Source organism: Condylura cristata, unplaced genomic scaffold (assembly GCF_000260355.1).
Source record: "Condylura cristata isolate star-nosed mole 26May11 unplaced genomic scaffold, ConCri1.0 scaffold00013, whole genome shotgun sequence".
Taxonomy (NCBI): Eukaryota; Metazoa; Chordata; class Mammalia; order Eulipotyphla; family Talpidae; genus Condylura; species Condylura cristata.
The window spans coordinates 36,792,429-36,814,539 of NW_004567114.1; the positions used below are offsets into that span (position 1 = coordinate 36,792,429).

General features: G+C 32.2%; 1 protein-coding gene across 1 annotated transcript in view; it reads right to left on the reverse strand.

Annotated features, from left to right (window-relative positions):
* The window catches only part of GPR137C (G protein-coupled receptor 137C), a gene marked incomplete at its 5' end in the record, with an annotated part of 56,093 nt that overhangs the window by 4,634 nt on the left and 29,348 nt on the right, over positions 1 to 22,111 (reverse strand). The window contains 2 exons of the mRNA XM_004682095.2: positions 769 to 918; positions 20,874 to 21,102. Of these exons, the coding sequence (XP_004682152.1) occupies positions 769 to 918; positions 20,874 to 21,102 (379 nt within the window). The remainder of the gene's footprint in view (positions 1 to 768; positions 919 to 20,873; positions 21,103 to 22,111) is intronic.

The following is a 22,111-nucleotide window of genomic DNA, read 5'->3' on the forward strand; positions in this document are numbered from 1 at the left end:
CATGCTGCAGTGGCTTCTGAGAGCTTCATAATGTGGTGCTTAAACCGGTTGCGCCACCAGGGAGAACGGACAGATCAACTTTTATGTAAATGCAATCACCCTCTACAATTAACTTGCTTCGGATAGAGTGTTAAAAAACACAGAATACATAAAACATATAAACTCTGAGTCAATTTTCCCTATCTTGTGTTTTTTTAATGCAAAGATATTTATCCTTTAAAGAACTTAACATACTCTAATATTTGTACTAGAATAAAAAGCTATTAACTTTTTCACACTGCATAAATTCATAAAAAGTTTTAATATAAGCGTAATAGGGAGTGACCTCACTTTTAGGTTCCACAGTCTGAGAAGAGTTATAAAAGAGATTATTGGTTCCAACAGCTGTATTGACAAAAGAATAGCACTTGCCCAACAAGTGAAAAGGAACATGTGAGTTTCCTCAGCTCTTCTGTTACTGAAAAATAAGCTTTGGAGGCTTGAATGCTATATTGAATTTACTTCTGTTCTATTAGGTGTTGGGGAGGAAAATGGTAAAAGGAGTGAAAAGAGCCTGCTATTTGGGACCGCATGTGAAAATTCCTTCTCTTTAGAAAGGTAATTGAAATTCTGATAAAATAATATGTTGATATGCTTAAAAGTTAGTACAAAGTTAATTTAACATAAGTAAAGATGGAATATATTATGTGAAACGGTACTTAAAATGTTCTCCTAGTTAAGGTCAACTTCATTATCATATTAGGTTGGTAATATGTGGTAGGTACTTACCTTATCTGAAAGGTTATCCCAGCCATAGTTAAATGGACTTTCTAGTGTGTCCTGAGATATGGTGATCACCACCAAATTGTAACATGCTCTTGAAGAATAGAGAAGAATGACCACACAGCCTACAACAATAGTCTGGCACAGAGACATACCCTAAAAGAAATAAAAATCACCATTGGGAAATGCTGCACATTTTTCATGACAAGCTATTCAATCACATACAATATAGTCACCTCTTCATTGTACTCCTAGAAAATATTGAGAGCACCTGAGAAAATAAACTCTTGATTACTTACAATTCTTATTCCTGTGTTTTTAAACTACCCTGTGTATGTGAAGAAGTTCTTTGCCAACTTGCTCAATGACAAGATGAGGAAAATTTTGTTATGCTATGGTACTTTATTCTCTTAAGTAATATATTAATAGTCAAGTTGGCAAAAGAACTAAGTTTTACTTTAATCAGTTTCATAATGAGAAAAAAAGCATTAACCCACTAATACATTTAATTTCCAATAGAATACAAAATCAGAATAGAAATAGAGCTCCTATGCTATTTGCTTCATTTTATTATTGTTGATATAAAACCCCTATTGATGCCATTATGTTGATGACAAAATGATATAAGACACCCAAATGCACTTTCTAATCCTTAATATTTTAACACTAAGGCCTTCACCGACTCCCTAATACTATAATTCCTTGTGATATAATTGTTTTTAGCTAGAGTATGATTATTGTACAGAGATACAGTGTTACCTCTTACAGGAATTCTTTTTAAAAATTAATTAATATATATACATGTACATATATATATTTCATATCATTGTTCATTTTTGTACTATATTTGCCTCCTCCTCTCAGGTGTAGTTCCCATAAATTTCCTACTACCAATTCACACGGGCACCATCACCACAGTCCCTTGTGCTCTTCCCTCTCCTGTTTTGATCCCTGTCCCTCCCCGTCCCCTGCAGAATATCTCTGATTTATAGTTCCCTGCAGATTTTGTTTTTTAATTTACTATTATTATTATGTCCTTACAGGAATTCTTAACCTGATTTATATTACAGTATTACTGGCTTCCTTTGTAATCCTACTTACTTTATACACTAAAAACATTATTCTAGAAGTGACATCATTGCCAATGAGATCATTGTAAAAAATGTGTAAGCTGTGTTTGTGTTGTCATAATGACTACATGGATCCAGGCATGGTAAATGACCTGAATTTCACAGGAGAATCCTTCACATATGAGAATTCTCCTTTAACTTCCATAACTTCTCATTGCTCTCCTAGACATTCATGAAGATGAAAATCTGCTTATAATGATCTCAGTTAGAACCTGTGTTATATATAAATATGAACAAAATTTATGTTTATATAGTTTAATAAATGCCAACATTTCAAGAAATACATATAATATGTAAGCTGAAGAAAACCTGTGCTGTGCTTTGTTCAGAACTTTATCAACAATTGTTTAAATATTTCAGAAAATCATGACACTGACAATATAGTTTGAGGTACATCAGTTGCTGACACATTTTAACAGTCCATATTTGTAGATCCCATTCAGTTTCTATGTATAGATACAAACATTATGTCCCAAAATCTACATATTGAGGAATTTAAACATTATTTACCTCTTTATATTACAATTAAGGTAATTCCATTAAAAAGTTATATATCTAGGTAGGTTAAACAATATCAATTTTAGAAAGATGCATGGGGGTCTGGTAGGTTCAGAACCATGATTCCAATTGATTTTCTTATAGCAGCAACACATTTATCAAGAGAACCAAAAGATGAAAAATACCTTGAAAGATTTTAGGATAATGATAGAGCACCTACTCTGAGCGAATCTACTACCATAACAGAAATTAGATGTGAAAAAAAAAACCCTTAAAAATATTATACTAAAGCTCAAATTTCTTATAATATGTTTCCTTTTATCTTTGAGACTCCCAAAAATAAATGTTGCTAATAAAATGTTCATCTAAAATATTCCAGATCTCATTTTAAAAGTACTATTATTAAAGAAAAGGTAACAAGAGAAAAGTTAGACTGTAAACATTACCTCTTTTAAAAAGTCAGTTTATATTTGCTGTTTGAGAAATAAAATGACTGCTAAAAAGATTTTATCATATGGATAGACTCTGCTTATACTTGTAACTACTATAAAAACTTTTTTTAAAAAAGGTGGTGAGAAAAGCTAAGATAATACCGAAGCAATTGATAAACCAAAATAACACTGCTGCCAAAGTACACACATATAACAATGAAAGAAGCCCATTGATTCTGAAAACAAGATTGTTCCTGCAAAGTACAGGATTATAGAATAACAAAACAAACCAAAAAATATATGGACTCAGAACAAGGAAAATACCAAAAGTTTAAGAAAACCTAAATGACTACAGTCAGTACAATTGCATTCAGGAGCAATCTTCTATGAATGGCTCTTTATCCCCCTGTCTCTGACATTTACATATCACTTGTAAAGAAATTCCATACTTGACATATATGAGTTACTTGTTACCTTGTCACTTGTTACCTCACTCTAGTATATATCATTATCACAATTAACTTCAGACTGCATATTATTCACTAGAGCCCAATATTTGTAGGTATTTTATTTTATTTTTAAATTGAGGTAACGTTTTATAACATTGCTATTTAGGAATCTACAGAATACAGTATCAAAAACTTATCACTGAGTTTTCACAAATGTGTACACCTTTGTGCTCCAACTGTTTACCAAAATAGGGAACATTGCCATTACAACAGATAGTTTCCTCATACCCCTTCCCTATCAGCGGACCCCAGAATGCAGAGTGTCCTGCTTTTTGTATTTACCCAACTTATTTTTGTCAATGCTAGACCTTCATATGAATGGTATCAGAATATGAGATCTCTTCTATTTTTATTCATTCAGATGTGAAATTTGTTAGTGGTTAAGTCTCTGTTGCCAATGTGGATGGTTGGGGTGACCATATCTATCTGGCTTGCTCAAGAGTTTCCTGGTTTTAGCAGTGATAATCCCACATCCCAGAAAACTCTTTAGTTTTAGGCAGATCATGATATTTATTCACTCTAATTCCATTGTAAGATTCTATGAGTTTTGTTTATATGACAGTTTGTTTTTCCAGTTTTTCCTGTTGATGTACAGTTTCTATGAACATTCTTACACCAATCTTTTCGTGTATATATGCTTTTATTTCTTTTGGGTAATTACCTAAGGGTGGAATTGCTGGGTCACTTTGTAGGTATCAGTTCAAATGTACAAAAACTGTCAGATGTTTTTCCAAAAGGGATGTATAACTTATACTCCCAACAAACTATGAAAGGTACAGTTTTTCCATCTCCTAGGACATATTTGAGTTTGTCAGCCATACTGGTAGATATCTTATTTTTTAAATTAACATTTCCCCAGCAACCAATAATATTGCACTAATTGCCATTTATCTTCTTTGTGAAAAATCTATTCAAATCTTTTGGACTGTCTTTTTGTTATTTTTGCATTGTAGGAGAGTGTTATATATGCTGGAAAGGAATTTATTGTCAGATATATGTATTCAAATTTTTTTTTCAAATCTGTGGCTTTCCTTTGCATATTTATTAGTCTTATCTTTTGGTGAAATTTTAAAAATCTTAATTAAGTCTAATTTATCAACTTTTTAAAAAATTCTATGTGATCTAAGAAATTTGCCTATATCCAAGAAATTCTCTAGTGTCTGCTTTTGGAAGTTTCAGATTTCTTTTTATTTATATTTAGGACAATGAAGCATTTTTTTCCTTAAGGTGTAGCTTGAGGTGGAGTTATTTAGAAGTCCATCTCATTCTGTATGGATTCATACTTGTCCCAGCATCACTAGTTTAAAAGATTCCTTTTCCCTATTGGATTGTTTTGGCACCTTTATCAAAGACTACGTAAATGTAGGTTGATTTGTCAGAACTACTTGCATTCTGTATTTTATTTTCTATCAATTTTGTTACCTGCATTTCTTAAAAAGAGTCCATTTCACCTAAATCATAAAATATATCCACAGAGTTGTTCACTTTTCTTTTAATATTTACCATTTTAGTGTTTTCATATTTCCTCTTTCATTCATGGTATTGGCAATTTGTATTTACATTCTGTCTTTTTTTTATGTACATCAAAATTGTTGATCTATTAAGAGTATTAACTTTTGACTTTAATTTGAATGTAATATTTGTTGTATTGTTCAATATAAGACTTATTTTGATAAAAATTCTCCTAATATCGGGAATTAGCTCACAGGTATTGATAATGCTCAGATTTTCTACATTTAATGCTTTTTTTTTGTAAACTGAATAAGATCCATTACTAAGACTCTATGATGGTAGGGAATTCCCTTCCTTATTTCTTATGCTTTTATAATTCTTCTGTTCTCTTTATTTCTTACCATTTTGGCTTCATGCAAACATTTATGATTTTTCCTGATTATACCTTTTTGATGATGTATACCTCTTTATATTTGATAATACTCTTGGCCTCCTAATGAAGTGTACCTCTTTATATCTTATACTAATAATACTCTTTGTCTTGAATCCTATTTTGTCTAAGATTAAAGTACCTCCTTACGTTGCCTGAATGCATAGTACATTCATTTCTAGTTTCTATTCAGATGTCTTTAAATTTAAAGCACACTCTATAAAACAGCATATATCAATAAATAGGTTTTGCTTTATCAAAAGTCCATTTGGGCATTTCTACTTTTTCAGTGTTTAGTCTATTAACATAAGAGAAAGTGGTGATGTGCTTGTATTTAGAGTTTACATTTTATTATTTGTTTCTATTCACCCATCTTTTGTTTTATTGTTCCTCTGTCCATCATTTCCTGTGATCTTTGAGTCATTGTTCAAAATTCTATTTAAATTGATCTACTGATTTTTTAAAACTATACATTTTGTGTTTTTCTTGAAGTTTAATCTAGAGCATCAGGTTTTAAATGTGATCCAAGGAGCTTAAAGATAAAAATCAGTACTATTTTAAAACATACTGACACTATTTTTTTTTAACGCTCCCATTCTCTTTTGAATGTACAGAATTTTCCAGAGATTACACAATATGTTATGATGTCAACATTTTGTGTGTATTTCTGTTTTTCTATAATTTTTGATATGATAAAAGGAGGTTAATATGTGCACTTTCAGAGATTAACTCAGTTTGTTCTCTATACTTTTAAAAATGGTTACTGCCAGTTTTCTTCAGTTATACCTGTATACTTGCTAAAAACTCATTATCATTCAATAATTATTTTGAAATTAAAATTTTCTTATATCTATGTAGAAATACAATAAGAATAGGTATACAACAGATTTTTTTATATTTAAGAATTTTTTCAAAAGCTTTAAAAATTAAAAAACTTAATGTAAAACATTTTAGAAGTTAATATTTCACTCCAAGAAAAGTCTTTTTTCATATTTAAGGATAAATATTTGGCTTAAGTGGGGTGTTACTATTTGATGGGCAGGTTCAGTATGAAGTGATGAAAATATTCTGGAGATGGGTGGTGGTGATGGTTGTACAACAATGTGAAGTTACTTAATGCACTGAACTGTACACTGAACAATGATAAATTGTATGTTATATGTATTTTCACATAATAAAAATATTTTTTCTCTATACATACAGTTTCATTGTTTATTTCTAAGATATTGGGGAAGATAAAAGTGTTAGAGTACTCTGACTCAATGGAGAGAGGAATCTACTGGGTGAAGCCGAAAGAAATGTAATGAAAATCTTATATCTATCTATCATTTAGTAGGCTTTATAAAAATTGACAATTTACCTCATTATTTCTTCTGTGACAAAACAATTTTGAATAGTATTTTGGTCCAAGTAAGTTGCAGCATCATTTTAAGACCAATCATTTGGTGCTTAATGTGAAAGAAATAGAGATTTTTAAATCTAGGTGTAATGAGCATTTTAAATACCAAAAACATTTTTTTAATATAAGTTTCCAAATAAGAAATAAAAAAATTCAATATTTATGGGTGTTGTTATTACACTACATTGATTGTAGTGACTAGTAAAGGCTAAAGAGTTCGCATTGTTAAATGCCTGCTGGATGGAAAGTCTATAAAACAATTTATGCATTGCCATTTTCGAATAATATAGAAATTCACTGATTTAATTGAAGACAAAGACTTTTTTTAGTTTACTGTCTATGGACTTATTTTTTTGCCTTATAAATGAAAGCATTTGAAATAGGAATAATTTTGTTGTGTTTATCTCTTGTCAGAACTAACTGATCATCCAAGAGGCTATTCTTTTAAGCAAATATCTGAGAAGCAGCATAACAGACAATGAAAAATTCAAAGAGTTAAAATTTTTTCTGATTGTTTCTCTTGGGCCAGCTCTATTGATATTTGCATTAATGATTCAAACTGGACCTTAGCACAAATCAAGTTAGTGGCAGTGGAATTTAACTATATTGATTTTTTTTTACTACTGCATTTTCAGTTAAAAAACAAAATCAGTTTCGTTTAAGAATATCCTTGATGAGGCAGTAACTGTAGAGTATATGGATATTTAATAGATTGTAGATGAGTTTTTACACTTGAAACCATTCAACTGCATACTGTGATTGTCTTCAGGAAAACACGTATTATTTGACTTGCAAGCTAAACTAGCTACTTCTTTCATGAAACATCAATTTTTTACTTGATTGACACTATGGCAGACAAACAGACTTGGTTGTTAAGCATACATCTCCCCCCCCCACACACAAATAAATGAAATGAGCACATCATTTCAAAAGAAATCATTGACAATACATATTGTCCATGATGAAATATCAACTTTCAAGTGAAAATTAGAATTTTGGAAAAGTTGTAAGCACTTGCAGCTGCTTAACTATCAACTTACCAAATACATTTTCTAATGGGATTAGTAGCAATATTAAACAAATGTGGTTTGGGATATTAGAAAATGAAATGTATCAACATTTTAAAGACCTGTGAACACTGTTTTCCAAATGACCAATGCATGATATTACAAAATCATTTAAGGGCAAGACATACCGATGGAGAGTACAAAAAGTTCACTAATATGGTTTAAGATTTCATATGACAACTAACCTTTAAGCAACCTCCACTTCAGAGTTTTGGTGTAGTATTAAAGAAGGATTTCCACAATTATCTGAAAAGGCTATTAAAACTCTCCTCCATTTTCCAACTATATATATATGTGGAAAGATGGATTTTCTTCAATACTTCAACCTAAACAACATATCACAACATATTGAATGCAGAAGCAGACATGAAAATCTAGCTGTCTTCTATTATGTAAGACATTAAAAAGATTTGTAAAACATAAAACAAAGTCAATCCTCTAATTTTTTTTTTATTTTGGAAAATAGGTTTTTCATAAAACATGTTATGCTAACATATGTTTTTCTTATTCTTATTTTAAATGAATTAATAAGTGAATATATTTATAATTTCATAATTTTTATTTCTAATATGGTATGTATCAGTAGGTATAATCTACATAAACAAAAGCTCTTAGGGGTACTCAATTATTTGTAAGTATTTAATGGAGTCTTGAGTCTAAAAAGATTGAGAATAACTGTTCTAGTGAATATATATTCTTTAACTGTTCACAGTCTAAGTAATAGTTAATATTATAAAACAATGTAAACTATAAGAACTTGTAACTATCTAGGTTCATTTATCCATGTTCTTTATGCTGCTATTTCTAAAGTTATATATAATATATAATTATTTACATCTACATATATAAGCCTCACTTTGTTGTAATTTTTGCTTTGCACAGTCATTTATTTTAAATAATTTAAGAAATTATATTTACCCACATATTTACTATTTTTCATATTATTTAGTCTTTCCTGAAGAGCTGAAATTCAAGCTTATTTTACTTCCCTTCAATCTGTTGAAAAATCTTCATATTTCTTGTAGTGCAGGTCTGTTGATAACTAATCCTCCAGTAATCTTTAATCTGAAAGGTTTTTATATATTTATTTTTTGTATATGTTCAATGGCTTCAAATTTCAAGATTGATGGATTTTTCTTTCAGATATTGCTTCCATGTCTTCTGGTTTCATTTTTTCTGATAAGTATGTGATCAAGATTTTACTTTTTTTATGATTTTAAGTATTTTGCCTAGGCTGGACCTAGGTGACATTCTTTATATTTATTCTCCTTTGGGCCACTGATTTTCATGAAACTATAAATTTATCTTTCTTCAAAACTGGAAAATTTACATCATTATTTCTTGTTCAACTTCATATTTTCACTGTTTTTTCTTGGGGATTATGACTGCACATACGTAAGTCTTGAGACTACATTCACTTTATCATAATCTTTTCATCTTGCCCCTTCAGTTCTTCAAGTTGGGTAATTTTTATAGATTTATCTGTAAATTCATTGACTATTTTTCACTTCCTTTACTATTAAGTCCAACTAACTTCTAAATTTTAAATATTAGTTTTTTAATTATAGAATTTGTTTTTAAATAGATTTTATTTCTGTTGAGATTTCCTATTTATTCATCCAAATACATTTTCATTTACAGTTTTGGGCATTTTATAAGATCTTTCACAAGTTCAACATTAGTTTACAGGGAGAGACAGTAATTGTCTCCATTGATTGCTTTGAGGTTTGCTCTTTGCTCTTCAATACGAATTAAGTTTTTCCTAATTTTCTAGACAGCTATTAATTTTGGGCTTTGTCCTTAAAATTATGAATGGCATGTTAAGATTCTAGTGCTCTGCAAAGTGTTACTTTTTCTTTTTCTTGTTCTTCTTTAAGTAAATAATAACTTGGTTAGATTCAAATTCTAAACTTATCCCATGTATATAGAATGCAGCTGAAATACCAGTTCAACTCCTTTATTCTTAGCTGTCGTAGGTGGAATGGTTCCTATACATTGTATAATTCTGATATCTAATAAAAATTTGCATTTTAAAGTCAGAATTTAGGACTTCCTTTATTTAGCTGTTTTCTTCCTGAGTCTTCCCACTCACTTTTCACCTGTGGTCATTACTTGAATTTTCTCTTCTAATTCTTCAAGCAAGTAAACAGTAGATTTTTCTTCAAGTTTTGGTTGCCCCATGAATGGGGCCTTCTTTCAGGCTAGAAAGTGTGAAAACAGGAAACTCACTCAGTGTCATTTTCTTCTAATTATTTAGTCTCCAGTACCTTCAGTATTTTTCCTATTTAGTCCAGAATTTACCACTCTATCTGTGGAAGATTGGTCCAGTAGAAATTGTAATCTTTTCCTGAAGTAGAACCCTCCACATACTTTTTTAAACCATCTCACAAATGCTATTTCGATTTTGAAATTAAAATGACTAAGCATTAAAAATAAGAAAACAAATCAAGTTTCCATTAGCATATTTAAAAAGCATTTTGATAACTATAAGGTCTAAACAGTTTCAAGAATAGATTAATGGTGCTAAGATACAATGAAATTATACTTCTGGTTCCTATGAATCTAACATGGAGTAAATAGATTTTACTAGGTGAACTTCCAGGCTATTAAAATACTTAAAATTTCTGACAATGCTGGCTGATCCAGTGAAAATGTTTAGAAGTACAGGGTAAAAGCTACTGAGGTACAGAGTAGTTAAAAGATGTAAAACCGGGCTCTCCCTGGTGGCGCAAAGGGTTAGAGCACCATATTATAAAGCTATACAAAGCCACTGCAGCACAACTTCTATCCTCCCCTAGGGAGCTGACCCACAGCAAACCTCTCCTGACCCACCCACTGCCCCCCTCAGCAGTGTATTTCAGTACATCTGCCTCTTCTGCTCCCCACTCTGTCTCTGGTGAATCCTCTCACCCACCACACCTTTGGCCTATACCCCAGTTCTGTAGGCATAAATAAATAAATCTTTAAAATAAAAAAAAAAACCAAGATTTTAAAAAGGGATTTTGTATAAGGCAGTAAACTAAAGAAGTGCCACAGCTCAATATGGATAAAGTAAGTTCCAGCAAGTCAAGAGTAAAGTTATAACAGAATATTGGCAATTATACATGTTAGAGAGATGATGAAGCCTCTATTAATCTGCCATCATCTTCCGCCAAATCTGGTTAAGTCATACTTCAGCGTGCTGAAAGAAAAGTATTAATGGTGTTTTAGCCCATTTCTTTAATCATGGTCTACAAGTTACCTGTACCCTTTAAGATCAGCTAGGTGCATGAAACATCAGCGAGATAGTTCAGCTGAATGTTACTCTGTTTGAAAGATGCTGCTTTCCATTGCCATGTTAATTAATATGAATAAGGGTTCAATGAAAATGAGATAGGAAGGTTTATGTAGTAATTACAACTGAAGAAGTTAGAGGGAGAGGAAGAGAGAGAGAGAAGGGGAAAGTCACAAATGGCTTGTCAGGGAGACAAGCTGATATTGAGAATTAGGCAATGACTCCTAATTGTACATTTCTATGATCTGGTCATGTTAGCTCTGGGTAGCTATCCAAGGATATGAAAAATGCTAATTTGAGACGATATATGCACCCCTTCATGACAGCATTACTTCCAACAGATGAGATATGGAAACAATCCAAGGACCCATCAATAGGTGGGTGGATAAAGAAGACGTGGTATATACACATAATATAACACTATTCAAGTAAAAAAAAAGAGAGACAGAGAGAGATAAAATTCCTCTGCTTTAGGCCACAAGGGTACACTATGAAGGGATCATGCTAAGTGAAATAAGTTACATAGAGAAAGACAAATCGATATCATCTGATTTCACTCATATGAAGGAGGTAAAGAAACAAAGAACAAACAAAATAAAATCCTCTTAGATTCTGATAACAGAATAGTGGTTACCAAAGGGAAAAGGGTATAACAAAATGTAAAACCAGCAGTGAATTAACTGTGATGCTGATCACAGTGTAGTATATATACATGTTGAAGTATAAAGTTGTATACTTCAAATGTAAATAATGTTATAAACCAATGTGACTTCAATAAAAAGAAATAAAAAGAAATTTGTACATCTCCCTGACCAGTGATTTTAGTCTAAAACCTTAACTTTATTTCTACCCTGCTTTTGAGAGTTCTTTCATACAAAGAATTCCAACTTGCTATCTTAGGAACTAAGCACTGACCCCATCAACTTAATTTCTATGTGTGTTGTCAAGTTATTTAGTGCATCAAAAATGGTATTTATTCTACATTCTTATAAATATTTTTATTTTCTGAAATGGAAAAAATATTAGAATAAATATAATTTTATTAATGTTCATTAATGTTAAAGGCTACATTATAATTTTCATAAAAAGAAAATAAATTCAAATTACTACAGAACTGATACAAATGAAGATAATGCAAACAGTAATAAATAAAAAAACTAATGGGAGTAAAAGACCAATACTAACAATCATGTTGATTAATATAAACTATGTTTGTATTCTATAAAGAGTTTGTGAAAAAAAAGAACTATAGTAATTTTGTCTAAATGGGACACATTTGAAATGCGGCAAATGATAAAAAGTGAAATTGATGGTATTGTCTGTCACACTGTGCAAATAAAAGACACAGTAGATTTCAGAACATAAATTCCTATACTTAAAAAGTCCATTTGGCAATTTCAATAACACTTGTTTGAAGAATTGTCAGAAAAACTAGTTAAATAGTAAATGAAATGTGGTATATTAGATACTTCATCCTTTATCAAAACCAGGGCAAAAGGGTACATAATAAGATAAAGTAGGAATAAAGTAAAGTATTTATGAGGCCTCCCTGGTGACCTTGTTGTTAATCTAATCTAAGCACTGTCAGTTATGGCCTGAGTTTGTTTCCCAGCCAGGGAGCTAACCCTCATGGGACATAGCAGCCCTCTCCTATCTCACCTGCTGCTCCCTTAGCAATATATTTCAGTACATCTGCCTGTTTTGTCCTCCCATTCTGTTTCTGGTGAGTCCTCTCACCCCTGCACCTCTGTCCTATATCCCAATTCTATGCAAAAATAAATTGTTGTTCCTTTTTAGAATCTAATTGCATTCATAGGACCCCTCACCAGATAAAATTTGTCAGCCATTTCAGAGATTTAAGAACTCTCTAAAACTAGTTTATCATTCCCTTTATCACTATCCCCTAATCCACAGCAAAGTCATTACACTAAGCACTTCATATACATTTTTATTTAATACTTATAACCTTAAAAGGTAGGTACCAATCTTATCCTCATAGCAACCAATGAGATCAACACTCATTATTTCCATTTTACATACCATGAGAGTGAAGCTTAAAGATGATATTACTTGTTCAATAAACAGAAGAAATAGAATTTATGTTTTTAGCTCCTTGATGCCAGATGTCCAGTTTTTAGTCCCTATGGAAAACAGTCTTTCACTAAAGTCTTTCCAAATTAATTAAACTAGTGATATACTTAGAAAAGAGATATAAACATATTGAATCCCATTTTAAAATTTATATCACCCTGAATGCAAAAGGTAATTTGAAGTAGTCACAGAGATAGCTGCAAAGTAAAACAAACAGGAGTGTGTATATATGTCAGATGAGGGCAGAGATAAGAGAGTGAGATGACACTACAGGTAGACTCCGAACCAAAAATGGATACTATAAGGTCACCTAGGATTGATATACTAGAAAGTCACATACTTAGCTCTAAACAAAAAAGTAGAGAAAAAGACCTGGACAACACTGTTTACCAGCATTGTATTGGAGAAAAAGGTCTTTTTCTGGGGAATACTGTGTAAAAAAATATCCTCAACAATATTATAGAGTAGTGACTTTAAGATTGCTTAGAAATTCCTTGATTTAGGCCAAGGCATGATGTTAAAGTGTAAGTTGGAAAAAACAAATCTATCCAAAGTACAGTTCAGTCTTAGTGCAAAAATTTGCAATGATCTGGATAGGGTTGAGGATAAAATGTAGAACAGATAGGGAAAAAACTAGACTATATATCTTTCTGGTAATCTTCCTGGCAATTAAAGTTTTATTGAAAAATAATTGACATGCATTATTGTGCAAGTTTACAGTGAATACATTATGGTTTGATTTACATGCATGATAAAATGATGATCATGATAGATTTGGGAATATAAGAAGAGAGAAAATGAAAAAAGAAAAGAAAATTCTTTGTCATGGTAACTCTTAAGATTTACTATTAATAATGTGTCTATCATAAAGCAGTGTTAGCTGTAGTCATTATGTTATACAGTATACTTGTAGTATTTAGTTATTTTATCAATTATGTTTTAAATTTAACAATGAAGAGTTTATTTTCTCTGACAAGAATCTGGAGTACAGAAACTTTACATTGTTACTTAGTAGGCCATTTATACCTGGACAAAAAAGCATAGGTAAAATGTGTAACTTATGTATGTTAGAAACCCCGAGCTCATATCTGAATTTTAGACTTTCCATAAAAGTGAATTGAGGGCCTTCCCTGGTGGCGCAGCGGGTTAAAGCACAGCACTGAGAATCTGAAGCTGCTTCCGCATGAGTTCGATTCCCGCCTGCCCCGGAGGTGACCACATGGCGTGGCAGACCTCTCCTGACTCGCCCGCTGCTCCCCTCAGCAGTGTACTTTGTCGATCTGCCTGTTCTGTTCCCCACTTTGTCTCTGGTGAAGCCTCTCGCCACCCCTGAGCCTCTGGCCTGTACCCCAGTTCTGTATGCAAATAATAAATAAATCTTTAAAAAAAAAAAAGTGAATTGAAGGAAGACCCCAGACACAATACCTACCTCATACTGACACACACATGCATACTGACATGCACATATATAATATTTGAAACATAGATGCTATCCAAAGAAAACAATTCATTGTTTTGTTAAATATAATGTTGCTACAACCTAGTAAGAGAACAGAAAGCTACCAAATCAACACTTGAAAAAACATAATGGTCTAAATACATTTATTGCTGTAAAAAATAAATTACATATTTAAGAAGATAGAACAAACCTAGAAAAATGAAAGAACAGAAATGGGCTATTCAAATATGTGAGAAACTTTAAAAAACGCAAGATCAGAAATAGACTATTCAAATCGACAACTAATATTTTAAAAACAAGTAACAGCTGCCACATTGAAAAAGACAACCAAATCACAATATGATTCTAGTGCTAAAGGAATTAAATGTAAATTTAAAAAGCAAATAACGATAACATAAAAGACATAAAAGATATTTAAGTGCTCTGTCAGATGAGACTGGGACAGATTTCTAGATGTAACTACTAAAACTCCTAACTCATTCTTATTTTTGTTAAAATGGCAAAGCAGGGCCCTCCCGGGTGGTGCAGCGGGTTAGAGTACTGCCTTAGGAAACTAAAGCCACTTCGGCATGAGTTTGATCCCCTCCTTGGAAGTGACCCACATGGCGCAGCAGGCCTCTCCTGACTCGCCCGCTTCTCCCCTCAGCAGTGTACGTCGTCGATTTGCCTGCTCTGCTCCCACTTCTCTATCTGGTCACCATCAGGCCTCTCACCATCCCTGCACCTCTGGTCTGTATCCCAGTTATGCATGCATAAATAAATAAATCTTAAAAAAGAAAAAGCAAAACAAAACTCATTTTGAGAAAATTAATAAGGAGGCTCATAGTCTTTTTGAAAACCACTTACTGGTATATCAGTATGAAAAGTTAAAATTTGCCATATGATGAAATGTTTTGCAGCCTCCAAAAGACTTTTTATAGCATGAGAAAAATCTTTACTAGTGTAAAGAGAAGAATAGTATACATAAAGTATTTTCACTGATTTCCATATACAGTTAAGTGTTAGTGATATTTCTTTTTCCTTTTTTAAAAATTTAAATAATCGCTTCATATTGCCATGTTTTAACAATCAGGAAAAAATTAATGTAGCTAATTGCATATAAAATAGCAATCCTGATAGAAATAAAACCAGCTATAAGTACACAATACAACCAAAGAACACTCTTCTACCAAATAGACAATGGGAGTGTTTGTTTAGATGCAGTAAGAAAAAGCCTAGTACATAAGCTATGTGAAAACATAAATGATGAAGCTGATAGTTGTACTTAGTATGTATCTACAGTTTAAGGACAGAGAAGTTAAAGTCACTGGGTTAATAAGTAACTGGGTTTTGAATTAGAATTAGGCAGTATGGCTTGAGTTTGTTACTACTACTTTGTATTACCATGTGTGTTACCTTTTTCAGTATATGGAACAAATACATTTATATTCTGAAACCTGACAAAGATACCAAAAGAGAAGATACTTTTGCTTCAATTTGAGTTTAACAAAATTTAAAATAATATGGCACCAAAAATACTAAGCAATAAAGAAAATGATAAAAAAGAGTCGACCTTAAAAATTCAAGGTATGTATTCTTAAATATAGTAACAAAAAATGCATATATTAAAAAGATCTATTTAAGGATGTACCTGTATAGTGTGTATTTAAAATTTATGATTTTTCTTATGTAATTTCCTCTTTCACTAAGGGACACACAAAAAGAAGTGCTAAGAAAGATTTCTACTTTCTAAAAATACCATCTCAAAAAAATCCTCCTGAATTTATTTTCAAAAAGATTACTTTATTAAATTTTGACTTGAATAAAAACTTTTTATGAATTTACACTGACATTAAACTTATGTAGGACATAAAAAATTCAAGGAACCAGGAATCTGATCAAATAATTTACTATATACTAGAATAAACAGAAAAACAATATTGTGGCCATATGAAAAGCTGAGAAAGATTTCAAGATATTAAATATCTATCATTAATTAAATACACATGAAACTTATGAAGGCTATAGTGTTAAAAAGGTGACATTTTAATAGAAACAAAACATACATGACAAGTATATAAAGAAAAAATTCCCAGGTTCTGCTCTAAAAGTCCCTGAGAAATAGTTTATACATGCAGAAATGTGCATATTAAGTTTCTACTACTATATATATATCTGCATATCCATAAAATAAATTTAAATTAAAACTTTTAATGCATTAAGAATGAAAATAAACAAAATAAGTAAAAATATTGAGCTAGAATACTGTTGGAAAAGAGAAAATGATGCAAGCTTATACAATAATGATAACATTCTTTTGGAGAGTTATATGACAAAATCTGGTAAGAATATTTGTCATTAGTAAGACATTAGAATGCTATGTCATTAGTAAGCATACAAACAAAATCATATATGTAAATTACAATGATTTAAAATATGTATCTAAAAGATTATAGGGCTATGTAAACAGACTCAATACAAAGAATAGTGGTATTGGCAAAGGCTGTAGTCAGTAGCTGAGTTAGACTTGGTTTAACTATGTGACCTTGGGCGTGTTTTTTTAGTTCAATTTGCTCTTGACACAACCCAATTGTGAAAGCTCATTTGGTTATTAGGGCAAAGCTGATCTGACAAAGACTATACAGTCATGGAATGTATTTATTAAACAAATAATTTATCGATTACCTATTATAAACCAGGCGTTATTTTAGACAAATGGGATAGAAAAATGGACAGGGCCCTCTCTGATGGCCTAGCAAGTTAAAGCACAGCACTAGGAAGCTAGTCAAAGCCGCTTCAGCATGAGTTCAATGCCCGGCCAGGGAGGTGACCCACATAGGGCAGCTGACTTCTCCTGTCTCGCCTGCTCCCCTCAGTAGTATACTTTGTCAATCTGCCTGTTCTGTTCTCCCTTCACTCTGTCTCTGGTGAATCCTCTCACCTTCTCCCACCTCTGGCCTGTACCCCAGTTCTGTATGCATGAATAAATAAATCTTAAAAAAAAAAAGAAAAATGAACACGACAGGCAAGGGAGATGCTTTCAGAGTTTACACTTTAAGAGGGAGAAGCAAAATATAAATATGCATACAGATGAACAAATAATTTTGGCTATCCCTAAATGAAATAAAGAAAACAAGAGGTGATGTTTATAGTAGTCAAAATGGACAGGTAACCTTAGTGGGGTGGTTAGGAAAAGCTGTTTTAAGAAAGTGATGCCTGAATGCAAAGAAGCCATCACATGCATAAGTATAGCAACTTAGGCACACAAAAACTATAAGGCTGGAATGAATGTGGTATATGTTTTGTGTGATGAGGAGCTGTGTGGGGTCGGAAGGAGCATCATGCAGCTGAAACAGAAAAGTGAAGAGCAAAGGGAGGTGAGGTCAAATACCTCGATAATCCAGTTCATACAAAATCTTATAAAGCCACACCATCCCTGCCTCTTAAGCTTCCCAATATCCCCACCTTTTTTGATTTAGTTTGCAAAATAGGGCTAAGGTAACCTCACAAATTGTCATGAGGTAATGTGAATGGCAACTAGTACAGTGCCTGCTGCACAGCAGATACAGATAGCGATGTGCCTTTTTCTGTTATTGGCTCAAATAGAGAAACACTGATATGAGAAAAAAAATTAATGAAAAAGTGGACAAGAGCTAGAATTAGGAATGAAGAAACAGCCATTATATTCCAAATTTGAGTCTGAAAATGGCAGAAAGATGACAATGACAAAATTGGTGCAATACAGAGAGGTATAGGCTATTGGTAGGGAGAAAGATGTATTTAGGCTGGTAAAATACGCAGTGAGGTCCAAACTAGATAGAAGCAAAAAGCTGAAGACCCTCATTCAAATAAAATTAATTGACTCTCATAGTATGGGACACCAAGTGAGATATAAATAACAAGTAGATCTCCCTTCCAGTGTCACGAGCTCAGTTAGAAAAACTGGGCAAGGAGCGCCCACACACAAGTCCTACACGCTAAGCATTATTTCAAGAGGACAAATACAATTTTAAGAGAAATCAGATGGATAGCTATTGTAAATTTTATTTTGGAGATGGACAAGGAGGGATCAAATAAGGTTTTCAAAAAGAGAGTAACAATTATGCCTTTAACCTTGGTAAGATAAATACAAACAGGTACTAAGGAACACTGGGTGGGAGGAAAGCAGTACTGCAGGATAAAAAGGCCTGAGGACATAGAGCTAGGACAGGATGACGTGTGCCATTTAGAAACAAGGTAGGCTAAGATTTAGTTGAGGCAAGTTAAGGACATCATTATCACAGAAAATATAGATGAGGGAGAAGTAAAAATAAAACAAACAAACAGAAGGCCAAAATCAGAGCTTTAGAAAAACAATTTTAGGAATAGTGAAAAACTAACAGAACCAATTTCAATTTGAAAGGGTAGGGGCTAGATACTCAAAAGACAAATGTTGATCGAAGTGAAAAATGGCCATTACTGTAATTGTTACAGAAGTTAAAAATCAAAACAAAACAAAAACCCAAAAGTGAGCTTAATGATTTGACAAGAACATGAAAGCAAGATTATGTACTTTAAATAAATTTAAATAAAATAAATGTATAGCCCACTTATGAAGTCAAAAACTACCTAACAGAATAATAGATTACAAAAAAAATCTATTATCTCCTATTTTATTTACCTTTATAGGTATGTATTTGAACATGTCTCTCTGTAGTGTTCATGGAGAATTCTGAATCTATGCAGCTCTTAATTTTAAGACTTTTAAAATAATAATAATAATAATGAAGTGAATACCTTTAATATGATAGCTATGGGAAGATGATTGAAATAATTCTGAAGGTATTATCAGATGAACTTTACTGATCAGACTGGGAACTTTAGTCAGATAATTATCAATTTCAAAGCAGGTAACACCAAATTTAAAAAATTGCTAGGTAACCTGAAACGATATCTTTAACTTCAACCCATCTTTATGCTTTATCACTAAACAAGTAGGAGGTGTAAATTTAGTGATGTGATGACACTAAGTGAAAAAGCCGTTGTTCCACCAGAAGATTATGAACTGTAACAGCAGCATTTTTAACATGTAAACTGCAGCAGAATTAGCTAAAATATTTAAATTTGAGGAACTAACTTTTTATAACAGAAGTTGAATGAAATGATTTTCCAGGTAAGATTAATAGGTTGAAAATATATTTACTTTATATTCTACGAATAAATGTTTAAAAAGTAAACTTAAGGCCCTCCCTGGTGGCGCAGCCGGTTAAAGCACAGCATTGAGAATCTAAAGCCGCTTCCGCATGAGTTCGATTCCCGCCTGCCCCGGAGGTGACCACATGGCGTGGCAGACCTCTCCTGACCCGCCCGCTGCTCCCCTCATCAGTGTACTTCGTCGATCTGCCTGTTCTGCTCCCCACTCTGTCTCTGGTGAATCCTCTCACCCTCCGCATCTCTGGCCTGTACCCCAGTACTGTATGAATAAATAAATAAATCTTTAAAAAAAAAAAAGTAAACTTAAAATCACTAAAATTTTAAGGCTGAATTATTACACATTTATTATAATACTTTATTTGGATTATATTAAAGATAACACTATACAGCTCTAAACAAAATCAGATCATTGTTTTCAGATGCTATCTTGTTTAGATTTAGCAATATATGCCAAATCACTGAATCAGCAGTGACACCAAATTAAAGTAAGCTTATGTTTATGTATAAACCTATACCCCAACATATATACAACTACACCCCCACATCCAGTACCACATATATGCTGTGATAACATATTCATTGCTCCATCATAATGTCAATCAACAAAACCAGAAATTTCCATGGTTCCTTGTTAATGGGTTAGCACTTGGCTTCTGTTTGCTGATTCAAAGTACAAGAGAGCCACAAAGCATTTATAAATTTAGTTACATGACTAACTGTTTCAAATATCATAGGGACTTTATATTATAGCATGAAGTAAGCTTTTCTAAAACTTTATACAAATAAATGCCACTTTATCAATATAACCTCATAACATTACTAACTCAAAAGTAGGTATAATCTAGTAAATTTATTTAAAAGCAGTACCACTGACCTTACTAGACAAAATCTTAAATCGTTAGATTATCTTTGATATAGCTATATAAATTCTGGCTTATTTCATTTAATTGCATCAAATGCAGAGGATATATATATCATAGAAAATACTTGCTTAGTATAAGCTTCTTTTTAAAAAATCATTATTTGATGATAACCAAATGCTGAATACCTTTTAATTACCAGGGATCATTCTTTCATACTCAAATTGTGCCTTATCTTAAAAATACTTAAAAAAACAAACTTTCCATTAAATATATAGTTCCTGTTTTGAAGATCTGAAGTTAGACTTTAAATAATATAAATTCAAGAAATATACTTACCTTTGATTCGAGGTAGACATTTGCTGATGACATTTTTGTTATTTTGCATATGTAACTAACTAAAGAAATGGCACAAAGAATAAATAGGCTATCATTAATTAATGCACGAACAAACACAGTCCATTTCAACTGACTTTCTGGGACATCTCCATGGACTAGCATTGCACAAGTCAAATTCACTGTTAAAAAGAGAAGGCTTGCTGATATAAAGCCCAAATGCAGTAGAATTCTGAAAAAATAAAAATGCATTTATTAGGCATTTATAAAACTAATGGGAAATTAAATTCAGAATTAATGTGTTACTTTAGGTATGGTAATTCTTTCATTTTAAAATGTTCACAAATTTCATTAAACACAAATTTAATAATTACTCAGACTTACTTGGGATATTCACTGTTATAAAATTAGAATCTAAATACAGCATTAGATTTTAAAGTACTAATTTAAATACAATCTCATGTAGGCCTAAATTTAGTTGCTTCTACCAGGAAAAAGAACATGGGCTATTTTAACACAATTTCAATTTCAAGTAATACTGACTTTTTCATTTTTGCAACTACTGAGTATATTTTCATTAAATTTCTGGCTAAGAATTAACAGATAATTTGCATAGAAAGTTTTATATTGTATCTAACTTAAAATTGATCACTAACACTAATTTTAAGAGGTATGGGTAATATGTATAAATGTTGTTCAATTTTGTTAACTTCTGATTATAGATCACAAACATTGCTTTTAAACCTATAGACAAACGTAGGGACCGTACATGTAGAGTTTCAAACACTCATCAACACCTCCTGTTATAAAGTTGCATGTTTACTATGCATATAGAACAGCTCTGGAAATGAAATGACTATGTCATAAAATTTTTAAGATCAATTGTGGGTGTCTGATCAAGCTGCTATTAACAGCTGTTTATATGAAAATCATCCCAGTTTGGGCCCTCCCTGCTGGTACTAGGGGTTAAAGAACAGCACTATGAAGTTATCAGGTGCCACTGCAGCATGAGTTTGATCCCCAGCCAGGGAGGTGACCCACATAGCATGGCAGACCTCTCCTGATCTGCCCACTGCTCCCTTCAGCAGTGTATTTCAGTACATCTACCTGTTCTGCTCCCCATTCTGTCTCTGTGAATCCTCCAACCCCCTCAACTATAGCCTGTACCCCAGTCCTTATATGCATAAATAAATAAATCATTAAAAAAAAATCCCAGTTTAGGCCCTCCCTGGTGGCGTAGC